A 15,337-nucleotide genomic window follows, 5' to 3' on the forward strand; every position below is an offset into this window, starting at 1 on the left:
AATTTCTTTCTTTATTTCTTCCTTGACCAAGTTATCATTGAGTAGAGTGTTGTCAAGCTTCCATGTGTATGTGGGCATCTATTGTTTATGTTGTTATTGAGGAGCAGCCTTAGTTCATGGTAATGTGATAGGATACAAGGAATTATTTCAATCTTCTTGTATCTGTTGAAGCCTGATCTGTGACCAATTATATGGTCAATTTTGGAGAAGGTATCATGAGGTGCTGAGAAGACGGTATATCCTTTTGTTTTAGGATAAAAAGTTCTATAGGTATCTGTTAAATACATCTCTTTCACAACTTCTGTTAGTCTCAGTGTGTCCTGGTTTAGTTTCTGTTTCCATGATCTGTCCATTGCAGAGAGTGGGGTGTTGACATCTCCCACTACTATTGTGTGCCGTGTAATGTGTGCTTTGAGCTTTAGTAAAGTTTTTTTATGAATGTAGATGCCCTTTGATTTGGAGCATAGAAGTTCAGAATTGAGAATTCATCTTGGTAGATCATACCTTTTATGAATATGAAGTGTCCCTCCTTATCTTTTTTGATCACTTTAGGGCGAAAGTCGATTTTATTCGACATTAGAATGGCTACTCCAGGTTTTTTCTTGGGACCATTGGCTTGGAGAATTGTTTTCTAGCCTTTTATTCTGAGGTAGTGTCTGTCTTTGTCACTGAGGTGCATTTCCTGTATGCAACAAAATGTTAGGTCCTGTTTACGTACCCAATCTGATAGTCTATGTCTTTTTATTGGGGAATTGAGTTCATTGATATTAATAGATATTAAGGAAAAGTAATTGTTGCTTCCTGTTATTTTTGTTGTTAGAGGTGGAATTCCATTCATGTGGCTATCTATTTTAGTTTTGTTGGAAGATTACATTTTTGCTTTTTCAGGAATGTAGTTCCCCTCCTTGTGTTTGAGTTTTCCATTTATTACCCTTTGAAAGGCTGGATTTGTGGAAATATATTGTTTGAATTTTGTTTTGTCATGGAATATCTTGTTTTCTCCATCTATGGTGATTGAGAGTTTTGCTTGGTATAGTAGTCTGGGCTGACATTTGTGTTCTCCTAGGGTCTATATGACATCTGCCCAGGATCTTCTAGCTTTCATAGTCTCTGGTGAGAAGTCTGGTGTAATTCTGATAGGCCTGCCTTTATATGTTACTTGACCTTTTTCCCTTACTGCTTTTAGTATTCTTCCTTTGTTTTATGCATTTGGTGTTTTGACTATTATGTGGTGGGAGGAACTTTTTTTTCTGGTCTGTTGGGAACTATGAGAGCCCTGAAATAAACATCCTGCCCCAGCTAATTGAGAACCCTGAGACTAACATCCTGCCTGACAATCACAAGGATCCTGCTTGGCCCTGAGAAAAGAACATTCACGGAAATCCACCCCCTGCCCACCTGCTACCCCGGAGCTCAACCCCAGAAGATTTTGTATCCTTCCATCTCCCTCCTTCCTCTTCCCCTCCCCTCCAAGATTTTTGCTTTAAATATGCTCAGCCCGATGTGGGGCTCCAGGCACGGGTCACCCCAAGACAGATTAAGGATTGCGATCGTCTGGATTTCATGACAGTTCCCAATCTGTCCGGGACAGATTTGAGTCATCTGTCCTGCAAAGCTCAAGAATAGGCCACTCTTTGTCCAAAGAGGCTCGTTTCATTAAAGATTTGAAAGAGGCCTTCAGAGAGAGAGGTATTGGTCCAGTCTTTTTGGAGTTCTGTAGGCTTCTTTTATGTTCATGGGCATCTCTTTCTTTAGGTTAGGGAAGTTTTCTTCTATAATTTTGTCGAAGATATTTATTGGCCCATTACCTTGGGAGTCTTCACTCTCTTTTATACCTATTATCCTTAGGTTTGGTCTTCTCATTGCATCCTGGATCTTCTGGATGTTTTGGGTTAGGATCTTTTTGTGTTTTGCATTTTCTTTGACTGTTGTTGTGTCAATATTTTCTATGGTATCTTATGCTCCTGAGATTCTCTCTTCTATCTCTTGTATTCTGTTGGTCATGCTTGCATCTATGTTTTCTGACTTCTTTCCTAAGATTTCTAACTCCAGAATTGTCTCTTTTTGTGATTTCTTAATTGTTTCTACTTCCATTTTTAGGTCCTGGATGGTTTTGCTCAATTCCTTCACCTGTTTGTTTGTGTTTTCCTGCAATTCCTTAAGGGATTTTTGAGTTTGCTCTTTAAGTGCTTCTATTTGTTTACTTGTGATCTCCTGTAATTCTTTATGGGATTTTTTTGTTTCCCCTTTAAGGGCTTGTAACTGTTTACCTATGTTCTCCTGTATTTCTTTAAGGGAGTTATTCATGACCTTCTTAAATTCCTCTATGACCATCATGAGATATGATTTTAGATCCAAATCTTGCTTTTCTGGTGTTTTGAGATATCTAAGACTTGCTGTGGTGGGAGTACTAGGTTCTGATTAAATCAAGTAGTCTTGGTTTCTGTTGGCAAGATTCTTGTGTTTGCCTTTCATCATCTGTTGATCTCTGGTGTTAGATGTTCTTGTTGTCTCTGACTAGAGCTTGTTCCTCCTGTGGGTCTGTAAGCCTGTGTGTCAGTACTTCTGGGAGATCAGCTCTCCTCTGGTAAATCTGGAAGCAGATGTGTGAGTCTCTGGGTTAAAGCACTCCCTGGAGGCAGGCTCTCCACTCACAGGGAAGGGGCAGAGAGGGTTGCTGATTCACTGCTGTCACTCAGAGGCTGAGAGGATCCTGTCCCTGCCACCCTGCGACTCCCCTGCAACTCATGAGGCCTGTGCCTCCCTGCTGGTCCTGCCTTAAAAAGTCACTGGAGAGAAAATGGCAGATCTCACCTGAGTCTCTGAATAAGGCACTTCCTTATTTGTTTATTTTTATTTATATGAGTACATCGTAGCTGTCTTCAGACACACACCAGAAGAATGCATCAGATCCCATTATAGATGGTTATGAGCTGCCATGTGGTTGCTGATAATAGAACTCAGGGCCTCTGGAAGAGCAGTCAGTGCTCTTAACTGCTGAGCCATCTCTTAAGCCCTCCTTTCATTTCTTTTGAGTATGTATCTATTGGTTCAAGGCTACTACAGTAGCATATAGCCCAGAAGTTGTTCTGAGGACATCCACATGAGAGCTAATGTTTATACAATAGTTGTATTGATAATTCCCTACCAGGAACACTGGAAATGATCATCTATCTGTGCATCTTCATCTAGTATCATCCTGTTTCTCTGATGTTGATCTTTTTAATAAAAGTGAGATGACCTCTCATTTGGGTTTTAATATTTATTTCTCTAATGATTAGTGATGCTGAACATTGTTTCATTGACAACTGTCATTTGCATATCAGTCTATGAATAAATATGTCCATGCTCTTTGGCACTGTTTTAATTGGGTTCCTTTCTGTGTTTCTATTTATTGTCTTATTTTGTACTATAATTAGGATGTTGCACACTTATTAGCTATGTGAATTACTTCCATTTTGACTAGTTTCTCTCATTCTTCTTACTCTGCTGTCTCCTTGTGCAAAAATATTTTTTAGTTTGATATGTACTCATATGTTTATTATTTGCTATAACTGCCTATTTAGCTTGCCTTATATTCATAGAACTGTCTTTCTGAGCAGTGTTTCAAAGATTTTGTACCATATTTCTTTCTTGTTTTATAATCTGAGATTTCACATTGATGTCTTCCACCTATTATTTGTCGATTTTGTATATAATATGAGACAAGAGGTTGAAACTGAAACCTAGGATTTTATCATGTGAGTGGTTGAGTTAAAGGATGCATTGAACTTTTGGTTCATGATATGTCTGTGATTATAACAAGGGTATTGAATGGAAAGCTATTAGGTCCTAATGCTAGATTTGAGGTAGGTGCGTTATTCTGTATCTATGTTATGAAGCCTATTATTGAGTTTATAAGGCTTTTTGAAGTCTTTGTACTTCAAAAAGATCTGCCTTCATGTTGATCTTTCTGAGACTGGAAACTTGAAATTCTTAAACTTAGGTGTAGGTTTAGATTTTTTCAAAATCTGCTTTAATAATTGTTCTTAAATTCTTCAACCTCTCTTCTAGCCCATCACCCACTAGAGGTAGTACAAAAGAAAGAAAGTGTAAGTGGTGGACCTGTTTAGAAATAGTTCTTTGGGGATATTCCATTCTTCTTTTTCAGCAGTCCAGTACAACCAACAATCACCATTCACAAATCAGCAACAGCAGTTTGATCCAGAGTAAACTTTGATCAATTGGCTTGTGTCAGCCAGTGAAAGGCATAAGAAACTACTGGAATATCACAAGGTCTTTGGTGTGTTACTCTCTACAAAGTCACAATAAGCGAAGATCAGCAACACAATGCAAGATGAACCAATACAAGAGTGTTGGCAGACAAGGGAAATGGATGGATCTGGAGAATATCATCCTGAGTGAGGTAACCCAATCACAAAAAACTGTACATGGTATGCACTCTCTGATAAGTGGTTATTAGCCCAGAAGTTCGGAATACACGAAGTGCAATCCACAAACCACAAGAAACTCAAGAAGAAGGAGGACCAAAATGTGGACACTCCGTTCCTTCTTAAAAGGGGGAACAAAATACCCATGGAAGGAGTTGTAGAGACTAACTATGGAGCAGAGAGTGAAGGAAAGATATAAGCCTGATATAGCTGTCTCCTGAGAGGTACTGACAATAGCCGACTGATACAGAAGTAGAGGCTCACAGCTATCCATTGAATTGAATACAGGGTCCCCAGTGAAGGAGCCAAAGAAAATACCAAAGGAGCTGAAGGGTTTGCAGCTCCTTAGGATGAACGACAATATGAACTAGCTAGTACCCTCAGAGCTCCCAGGGACTAAACCACCAACCAACGAGTAGACATGGTGGGACAGATGGTTCCAGCAGCATGTGTATAGCAGAGAATAGCCAAGTCAGTCATCAATGGGAGGAGAGGCCCTTGGCCCTGTGAAGGTTCTTTGTCCCAGTGTAGGGGAGTGCCAGGGCCAGTAAGCAGGAGAGGGTGGGGTAGCAAGCAGGGGGAGGAGGAGGGAACAGGGGTTTGTTCTTGTTGTTTTTTCTTTTAGAGGGGAAACTGGGAAATATGAAATATAAATAAAGAAAATATCTAATAAAAGAAAAAAAAGATTAGCTAGACATATCAAGACAAACCAATGCCAGGGCCTCCTCTCACTGTCGGTGGGGTGTTATTTATATTCTTTCTAAACATCATGTGTCCTCTCACATATCTGGTTCAGTGAAACATTTTCTCGCCTGTATCTGCTAGAGCAAAACATTCTTTCTTGTGTCCGCTTCAGGAAAAAATCCTTTCACCTTTCAACCCCAGCAAAGCATCATATGACATAATTGAGTTTCCAAAGAAACCAGACATTTCCACTTCACTTCAGCCTCTAGAATCAACATCTAACACTTCTAAGGAAACCCACCTTTCTTTGGCTAAGGAAATGGTGATGGCCACTTGTAGGTGAAGTCCTTGCTTTTTCTAAGTTTTCCTCGGAACTCCCTAGCTCGTCCATACTTCAGTATACGTAGAGGCCTTGACTTCTCACTACTGCATTGAGATGAATCGCCCAGTGTTACTTACGAAGATGCACACTGTCTTCCAAAACGCTGTCCATACTTCCTGATTCAGAGAAGCTAATTTCTATAGTGTTGTCAGAATGAATTTTAAGGTTGTAAGAACCCTTCCCTGCAAATTTGGATCAGGTCAGACTTAATAATGAAGTTTAGCTAGTGTATATTTTTACCTTTAATGTTGTATCTCACTGATGTAGAAAGGACTCAGATTCTTTGTATAGTTATTAGGATGAATATCCAAAGCCTAGCACTTTCACTATTTAAGAAGTAGTCACTATTTTAAAAGTATCTGTTTTCCCCTCCACATTAGCACACAGAATTATTCTTACTCTCTGCTCAGTGTCTCTGGAAGCCTGTTATGTGTAAAGTCTTTCCATATTCATGTGAGAAACAAGTTAGTGGGTTAAAGGTATAAAGCTATCAGTACTCTGAAGAGTGTTACAGTAGTCTTTTTGTTGGTTCCAACTTGGGGTGGGAATAGTGGCCACTGGATTCTGAAACCTAAATACAACCATGGTAATTAGATCCAAAGATGGCAGGTACCTTGTGGCTGCCTGGAAACTACAAACGTGAAGGAGGTGGCAGGGTGTTTGTGATGGTTGGACCTGAGCAAGCCCTGACTGTGTAAACTAATTTAGGAAAATGTGGCTCCATGCCTCTGCTCTGTCCTCTTGCCACTTGAGAGAAATTGAAAGTAAGGTGGTTCTCACTAGTACATTTTTTGAAAAAATGAAATGAAACCATATTTGCTTATTTCATGACCATATTTGTATTTGACCAGACAGGGATTTTGGACAGGTCTGTCCTTCACTGCAGGTACCTTTAAATAACCCACATTTTCTTAACTCAATACAGATCTATAGACAGCTCAATTTAGTGTGAAGAAATTACACCTCAGTGTGTTTTCCTTTATTACAGCAGTGGTTGCACATCCTTCTTGCGAGTTCTGATGTATCAGCAGCATTTGTGACAACACTTGCCTCTTCCTTCATAACAGGTGCCCACTTCCTTATGAAAGCGTGGACAGTTCTTCATGTGACAGGTGTCTTTATTGTCAATACACGTTACTGTGTCAAGGACAGCAACTGCAAGAAAAAGAGAGAAAAATCTTCAAACTCTTGGCTTTAGCTGCAGTGATTTTAGACTGCTTGAGGAAGGCATAAGAGCTCTACAGAAAATACACATTTTTTTTTATCATTTAAAGAAAAATTTTCACAATTGAGATTTAGGACCTCTAATAAAAATCATATTTTTTTTCTGAATTCACTAATCAGAGAGATCACCATTGTCTATATAACTGTGGTTACTACATTAGTAAGAGCAAATAGAGAATATTTTTTTCTATTTATTTTGAAACAGAGTCTTACTGTGTAGGCCTTACTGGCTTGGAATTCATTATTTAGGTCAGGCTGGATTTGAATCACAGAAATGTTTTTTCCTCATCTTATTAGATGCTGGGAGTAAAGGATGGACCACCATCTCTGGCTGTAGAACATTCTCACCACCACAAACTCTTCAGTGGGACAGTGGGGCTAGGGTGGTGGGAGGAAATGGAGTGGCACTTGGCTTTCCCACCCTAGACCTTTCCCAGAGAAGCACCACAGTCTAAGCTCCTCTCTTGCTCACACTGAATCCATCTTCCTGAGCTCTGTCTCACAGCCCTTCTCTACATTTTGGGGGCTATGACTTCTGTTGTATATGACTGTTGAAAAAGCAATGCTCTAAATCTAATGTTGGCCTCTGCAATGAGCATCCCCAGTCAGATCCTCCCGAGGTGACCACCTCCAGTTTTTGTTTCCTTTTGTGGAGCTGGCGGATGCCAGTGTGACTCTGAGAGGATGCTTCATGTATTCTATGTTCCCTTGTGAAATATTTGCAGATGATTTTCTAGTACTAGAAAGACTAATAGAAATCAAGGTTTGAAAGAATATTGCTGTTTGTTTTCTTAATGACATCATTAATTTAAGTACTGGTTATATATATATATATATGCATATATATATATATAATGTTTATCCTCTTGATCATTTTTAATGTTTCATTTACATTTTTAGATTGACAGGATCTAGAGTCACTTGGGAGAAGGGGCCTCTTCTATATGTGTGAGGTTGTCTTGATTGTGTTAATCTGTATGGATAACCCATTTACCTGTCGATAGGACTGTTTTCTGGGCAGGCATTATGGATCATATAAAATGGAGAAACACACGAAGCATGTACTAATTCATTGCTTTCTGATTTTGGACCATGCCTTATTGTATTTTCCTTTCTAGTTGCTATGATGAAAGGTTCTGACAAAAACCACTCCTGGGCATATGTCCACAAGATACTCCAACATGTAAAAGGACACATACTCCACTATGTTCATAGCAGCCATATTTATAATAGCCAGAAACTGGAAACAACTCAGATGTTCCTCAACAGAGGAATGGATACAGAAAATGTGGTACATCTACACAATGGAGTACTACTCAGCTATTAAAAACAATGAATTTATAAAATTCTTAGGGAAATGGATGGATCTAGAGAATATCATCCTGAGCAAGGTAACCCAATCACAAAAGAACACACATGGTATGCACTCACTGATAAGTGTGTATTAGCCCAGAAGCTGGGAATGTTACCCAAGATACAATCCGCAAACCACAAGAAACTCAAGAAGATGGGAGACCAAAGTGGATATTTCAAGCCTTCTTAGAAGGGGGAACAAAATATCCATCAAAGGAGTTGCAGAAACAAAGTATGGAGCAGAGACTGAAGGAAGGACAATCCAGAGATTGCTCCACCTGGGAATCCTTCCCATATTCAATCATCAAACTCAGATACTGTTGTGGATGCCAGCAAGTGCTGGGTGACAGGAGTCTGACATAGCTGTCTCCTGAGAGGCTCTGCCAGTGCCTGACTAATACAGAAGTAGAGGCTCACAGCCATTCATTGGACTGAGCACAGGGTCCCCAATGAAGGAGCTAGAGAAAGGACCCAAGGAGCTGAAGGGTTTGCAGCCCCTTAGGACGAACAACAATATGAACTAACTAGTATTCTCAGAGCTCACAGGGACTAAGCCACTAACCAAACAGTATACATGGTGGGACTCATGGCTTCAGCTGCATATGTAGCAGAGGATAGCCTAGTCAGTCATCAATGGGAGGAGAGGCCCTTGGTCCTGTGAAGAAGGCTCTATGTCTCAGTGTAGGGGAATGCCAGGGCCAGGAAGTGGAAGAGGGTAGGTTGGTGAGCAGGGGAAAGGGGACGGGAATAATTTTTTCTTGAGGGGAAACCGGGAAAGGGGATATCATTTGAAATGTAAATAAAGAAAATATCTAATAAAAAAAACTTAGAAGAGAAAAGGCTTAGTTCATAATCGAAAGTTTCAGTCCATCATTACAAGGAAATCAAGGTGGCAGGAACTCGAATAATTTAGTAGTCATGACCATAATCAAAAGGATACAGACAGATACAGACAGACAGACAGGTAGACAAAGACTGACAGAAGCAGAGACAGACAAATACATACAGGCAGACAAACATATAGAAAGATAGATAAATAGAGACAGAACAAGACAGATAGAGAGATGGAGGATGGGGACTTCCTGCCAGTGCTCAGCTCATGCTCTGCACTTTTACAATCCAGGCCCTAAACCAGGAAATGGTGACGTTCTTAACGGGCATGTCTTCTTTTTCTAGTTAATGCAATAAAGACAATCACCTATAGACAACCTAGACAATCCCTAATTGATATTCTCTCCTCATGTCATTCTAGATTGTGTCAAGTAGACAACAGTATCCATTAGGTGGATACAGTGTGACCAGCTACTTCAGCTCCCGTTACCCTGGCTTCCCTGACACTGTATCATACAAGTGAGTTGGGAGATAAAAATAAAGACTTTCTCCTTTGTTGTTGTTTTTTTTTTCAGAATAGTATATCACATCAGATAAAGAAAACAAGGCTAAGCAGAAGAGGTTTGATAGAATAGGACTGTTTTAGAGCCAAAGAGTCTCAGAACCCAGTTTACTCGATGACTTGCTGATCTAACAGATAACAAATGTGCCCATTGTCTTCATGGAGCAGAAAGCCTGGGCCAGGATGGATTCTCCCAGCCCTGTTTTACTTCTCATTCTATCTAAGCACACTCCTGACTGAGCACTGCATCCTGCTGCTCCTTAAGAATCAATTTTAGCATTTCCTTTACTGACTTGTATTACACATAAGAAAGATATAGCTGTGGACGTGGTGTGGAGTGATTCAGTTGCGTTCTGTGTTCCGAACCTCCTTATGCAACTGATGCTGGTTATCTCCTCAGCCTGTCTGGGCTGCAGTATCTCAGATTTATCAGGGAAAGGGCTGGACTGATCTCAGCCATTTCTCACGTTCTAATTCTGATCATTTTACCTTAGTGAACAACTAGTCATTTTTTTTCCTGTCTTTTGTTCTCCAAGAATCATTCTCTTTTCCTTTATGTGCAGGAAAAAATGAGTACCACGGAGACTGAATGCTTTTCAATTATCCCATGAAAGAAAAGCCACATTTTGCTGAGTTTAAAATCTAGTTTTCTGAAAAAAAAAATCACTGGGAAATGTGTTGGTTTCTTGGAAAGTTTGTGATGGGTCACTGGACATCAGATGTCTTTCTATAGACTTTAATCCAACAATTTTTAGCCCAAGGGATAAATCTGTGTTACTGTTAAGAAACGGGTAAATATTGATATTGCATTCAGAGGGTCTCAAAGTGCCATGTCTCTCCTGATTCTATTTTCCGTCCATTCCCAACCAGGTGACTCAAATTTGTTTAGAAGATGGGCCATTGATATTAGTCAACTGGAAATGAAGAAAGAAATTCTAGTTAAGAGGTCACAGTGGGCAACATTTGTGCCTCCCCTTGTCCTTCTAACCAGCTGCCCTCGCCTGACCAATGAAAGGTTGGAGTGATATTGTCTTACACAATTGGCATACAGTCTCCAGATGAACTCTGAATGTAACAGTGCAAGATTCTTGGTGGATATTTCAGAGGTCAGTATTGGGAGCCAGGATGATCCAAGGCTTTTTCAGACCTTGATAAAAGGAAAAGCTGTGTTCTTGACCAAAACAAAGTCAGCACTGGGGGCTGGGGCTTCAAAGAATCAAGGCTTTGATCAGTTCCAAGGGCACTGTGTGCTCAGTCTGTGATACACTTGAGATAGACTACGTTCCTTTTGTGTCACAATGATTGGTTAGCTTCCTGCTACCTTTCTTCCATTTTATGATAGCTTTCTGCTGACTCTCCCTCCTGCAAACCATACATAAATGCTATACTTCTTAATAAAGTTGCTTGGCATAAAGCATCAGCTCATGTAAAACCAATTGACCTGAAATTTTCTTTCTTCTTTGTTCCTTTCCAGCCCTCCACTGTCAGAAACCTGTAACTGAAGAACAGCCTGACGAGGTCAGAGAGGTAGAAGAGAGGCTGTTTGGTCATGGGGAAATTGCATGTTGGAGTCACAGACTCCTGTGTCCTTGAATCCTCATCTTTGCCTCATTTTCGAGGGAGAAAATGGACCTAGTCTTAATGATATACATGTTCAGCCTTTAGAGAAAGGAAGAAAAAGTTTACAGATTTAAAAGTGCCTCTGCTAGAGCCATGTTGCCTAGTTAATGAGAGAGTTAAAAATTTTGCTAGAGAAAATGCCAAGTGGATCATCTTTTCAAGTCTTGTTCACCCCTTATTGGCCTGTAATTTTTCCCCAAATACATCAATTTCTGAAAATTCCATTTTACATGTTTCTCTGCAGTATTTGAAAACCTGTAGGTTTCTTCTAACTTTATGTGTATGTGGCCTTTTGATCCCACACCAAGAAATACTTGAGTTTTTTTCTTGGATTTCATGATCCTCTCTGTACCCTCCTTTCAGCATTGTGCCAATCCAACCTCAAGTGTTCCCACAGAGTCACACAACTTATGGCTATTGAGCCTTGACCTACTGAACACTGGTCATGTGATTCTGACTCCTTTTTATTCACAGGGACACTGTAGGAATAAATTAAAACTTTAGCCCTTGTACTTCATTTTAAGTCTATGCTTCCCACCTGTGGCCCTTCAAGACGTGCATCATCTCTCACTAAGTTACCTAATCTAAAACATCAAGTTCATAGTCCACATTAGTCAAGTGTATTGCAGCCATGTGTTAAATGGTTCTGTGAGAGGTTGTTAAGGAGTGGGTGTCTGTCTCCCCATAGACATCTGTTCTTTTGGTCTGCTATGCCTTCCTGGGAGTAAAGAAGAATGGTTTTTACAATGAATATTTTCTAGATGACCATGAGAAGGAGGAGATTAAAGATCATGGAAATCTCTATTACTAGCTCTTCATTCTGGCCAGGCTCATTGCCTGATCCCTAGGACACAGGCTGAAGCCCTGGATGCCAGTTGGCTGCAGGCTTTTGAGCCTTGGAATTATGTTCTGCTGGTCACTCCTCAGATCCCAAACTCATTTTTCACTTGTTCTATAACCCATTGTACCCAGCTCTGGCCAGGGGTTCAGCAGGTCTTGGTACTTGCCTGGGTTGATCTGGAAGCTGGATAGAGAGAGAATCAGCAGCAAAAAGCAGGTGATCTTCATGGTTGCTGCACACTGAGCTGATTAAAGACAAGGCCAGAGCTAGAAAGCTTAGCTCAAAGATGAACCCAGAACACAGAGTGCATCTGTAATAATAGAGAGGCAGGAATAATTAACTTCAAAGTTGGCCTTTAAGGGAGAGATGGAAATCTGAAGTAATGCTCCAATAGCTAAACTCTACAGTGTTTATCCTGTGGTGCCTTAAATCCTGAGAGCATTCTTTCTTTATCGTCTGTGCCTATATTTTGCTCGAATCCTGGAAATGTTAATTAGCTCTTGTCTAAACAGGACTCATAAATGTTCCATAGGAAACACTTAAAAGTAGTTATTGCCAAGGTTTTAAAACTAATACACATTGATACTAATACTTTATACTAATTACACATTGGTGGGTTTCACTCATAATTTGTTCCCTGGTATAAATACAGTGCAGGACATGGATAGGAGGCAGAGGGAGATGTATTTCCCAGACTTTCATGTTATTAGAATGTAAATGTCACCATTTATGAAATATTGTGGATCAAGTGACCATAGGTGTGTAGGTTCATTTCTGGGTCTTCAATTCTATTCCAATGATCTACCTGCCTGACTGTACCAATACCATGCAGTTTTTTTATTTTGTCATATTCTTTAAAATTTATAAAATATTGTGACAATAAAAATGAGTAGTATAAAAGTTGTTTGATATAAAACAATCAATTAAACAGTCTTATGTAGATGCTTGTCTGCAGCAATACTGAAAATACATGTTTTTCTCAATATAAATTTTAAATAAGTCCAAACATATTAGCTGTATATTTTAAAATAATATATCACTACTAGTCTTTTTACATGAACATAAATATATAAAGTCTTTTTGTTTGTTTGTTTTGTTTTTATTGGAGTTTAAAATCTTGGCTCTTACTGTGGTACAAGCCTAAAATAAGAACAATTTTTAGACATTGGAGTTCATTGTAATAAGGCTGTACTTCAATGATCCTCACATCAGCAAAGGATTTTATCTCCCTAGTACCTAAGCTAAGAGTTGACAGTTCTGTTGCTCCAAGGAGTGAATTGTAGGCATGATTTTTGGATACAGATTTCCAGCTATGGTCAAAGCTGTATTTGACTAGAGTGATTGTCTTCATTCTCAGTCCACAGCGAACAGGCTACATTCACTTAAGAAATGGTGTGTGTATTAAGATAGTCTATCGGTGAAGTCATTTATCAACTGTTTCAATGAACAGTGGTTCTGCTTGGAGGGTGGCACAGACATTAGGTGAGGGTAAGAATCTGGTTCATTGGCTGTTATGATTTTGAAAAGCATTCATCTCAGAGAAAGACTAACATAAAATCCTCTTCTTCAAAATTGATACAATAGTTACAAACATTAAGCAAAGCATTCAGTCTCACTCTTTGTTGTTCTCTTACAAGCCACTTCCCAAGTTAATTGTTTATGTTTCTTTTGGCTGTATAAATAATTTTGAAATATGTAAGCTGTTCTGAAAACCATAGTATAGTATAAAAACATCAAATAAACAATCCTATAATAGAGAGGCTGAGATAGGAGAAGCATGGTTTCAAGACCATTATATAGTACCCAGCAAGACACTGTCAGGTACAAACAAGCAGAAAGTGTATGTGGATTGTACAATATTGGACCTATTTCTCCAATTACCAAATTAGAGAGACTACCAGATGATAGCCAACAAATTTCCAATTCCTCATACTTTTGAATTTGAATTGATTAGTATAAATTGGTAATATTAATTTTCATATTAAGATATTAAGAAAAAGTAATTGTTACTTCCTGTTATTTTTGTTGAAAGAGGTGGAATTAGGTTTGTGTGGGTTTGTTGAAAGATTATTTTCTTGCTTCTTCTAGGGTGTAGTTTTGCTCCTTATGTTGGTGTTTTCCCTCTATTATCCTTTGTAGGGCTGGATTTGTGGAAAGATATTGTGTAAATTTTGTTTTGTCCTGGAATATCTTGTTTTCTCCATCTATGGTAATTGAGAGTTTTGCTGGGTATAGTAGCCTGGTCTGGCATTTGTGTTCTCTTAGGGTCTGTATGACATATGCCCAGGATCTTCTAGCTCTCATAAAGTCTGGTGAAAGGTTTGATAGGCCTGCCTTTATATGTTACTTGATCTTTTTCACTTACTGCTTTTAAAATTCTTTCTTTGTTTAGTGTATTTGGTGTTTTGGTTATTATGTGACAGGAGGAATTTCTTTTCTGGTCCAGTCTATTTGGAGTTCTGTAGGCTTCTTGTATGTTCATGGGCATTGCTTTCTTTAGGTTATGGAAGTTTTCCTCTATAATTTTGTCGAAGATATTTACTGGCCCATTACATTGGGAATCTTCACTCTCTTCTATACCTATTATCCTTAGGTTTGGTCTTCTCATTGTGACCTGGATTTCCTGGATGTTTTGGGTTATGAGTTTTTTGCTTTTTACATTTTCTTTGACTGTTGTGTCAATGTTTTCTATGGTATCTTCTGCCCCTGAGATTCTCTCTTCTATCTCTTGTATTCTGTTGGCGATACTTGCATCCATGATTCCTAATCTCTTTCCTAGGTTTTCTATCTTCAGGGTTGTCTCCCTTTGTGATGTCTTTATTGTTTCTATTTTCAGTTTTAGATCTTGGATGGTTTTGTTCATTTCCTTCCCCTGTTTGATTGTGTTTTACTGTAGTTCTTTAAGGGATTTTTGTATTTTTTATTTAAGGACTTCTAGCTGTTTACCCGTGTTCTCTTGTATTTCTTTAAGGGAGTTATTTAAGTCCTTCTTAACGTCCTCTATCATCATCATGAGAAGTGATTTTGGATCCGAATCTTGTTTTTCCGGTGTGATGGTGTGTCCAGGACTTGCTATGGTGGGAATATTTGGTTCTGGTGATGCCAAGTAACCTTGGTTTCTGTTACTTATGTTTTAATGCTTCCCCCTCCCCCCATCTGGTTATCTTTAGTGCTACCTGCCCTGGCTAAATCTGACTGGGACCTGTCCTTCCTGTGATCCTGGTGTGTCAGAACTCAGAGTCAAGCTGTCTCTGTGATCCTATGATTCTGGAATCGTGTGATCCTGGACCCATAACAGCTTCTTTGTTTTTTGGAGGGGAAACTGGGAATGGAGAAGTTTACATGTAAATAAAGAAAATATCTAATAAAAAAAAAAGAAATTGGAAAGAGCATATACCAGCAATTGGACA

General features: G+C 39.2%; 1 protein-coding gene across 1 annotated transcript; it reads right to left on the reverse strand.

Moving 5' to 3' along the window:
- Nucleotides 1–6,520: 6,520 nt before the first annotated feature.
- On the reverse strand, nucleotides 6,521–12,154 carry LOC116104740 (beta-defensin 37-like). The gene is made up of 2 exons (XM_031391212.1): nucleotides 12,094–12,154; nucleotides 6,521–6,651 (listed from the first exon to the last, which is right to left on the reverse strand). The coding sequence occupies exons 1-2, from the start codon at nucleotides 12,152–12,154 to the stop codon at nucleotides 6,521–6,523; spliced, it is 192 nt and encodes a 63-aa protein (XP_031247072.1).
- Between the last annotated feature and the right edge of the window lie 3,183 nt (nucleotides 12,155–15,337).

The sequence above is a fragment of the Mastomys coucha genome, unplaced genomic scaffold (assembly GCF_008632895.1).
Source record: "Mastomys coucha isolate ucsf_1 unplaced genomic scaffold, UCSF_Mcou_1 pScaffold22, whole genome shotgun sequence".
Taxonomy (NCBI): Eukaryota; Metazoa; Chordata; class Mammalia; order Rodentia; family Muridae; genus Mastomys; species Mastomys coucha.

Excerpts from the sequence above, each read along its gene's own strand:
- LOC116104740 (XM_031391212.1), bottom strand. The coding sequence starts at position 12,154 with ATGAAGATCACCTGCTTTTTGCTGCTGATTCTCTCTCTATCCAGCTTC. Across the intron at positions 6,652-12,093 it reads CAGCTTCCAGATCAACCCAG|TTGCTGTCCTTGACACAGTA; the intron begins GCAAGTACCAAG and ends TTTTTCTTGCAG.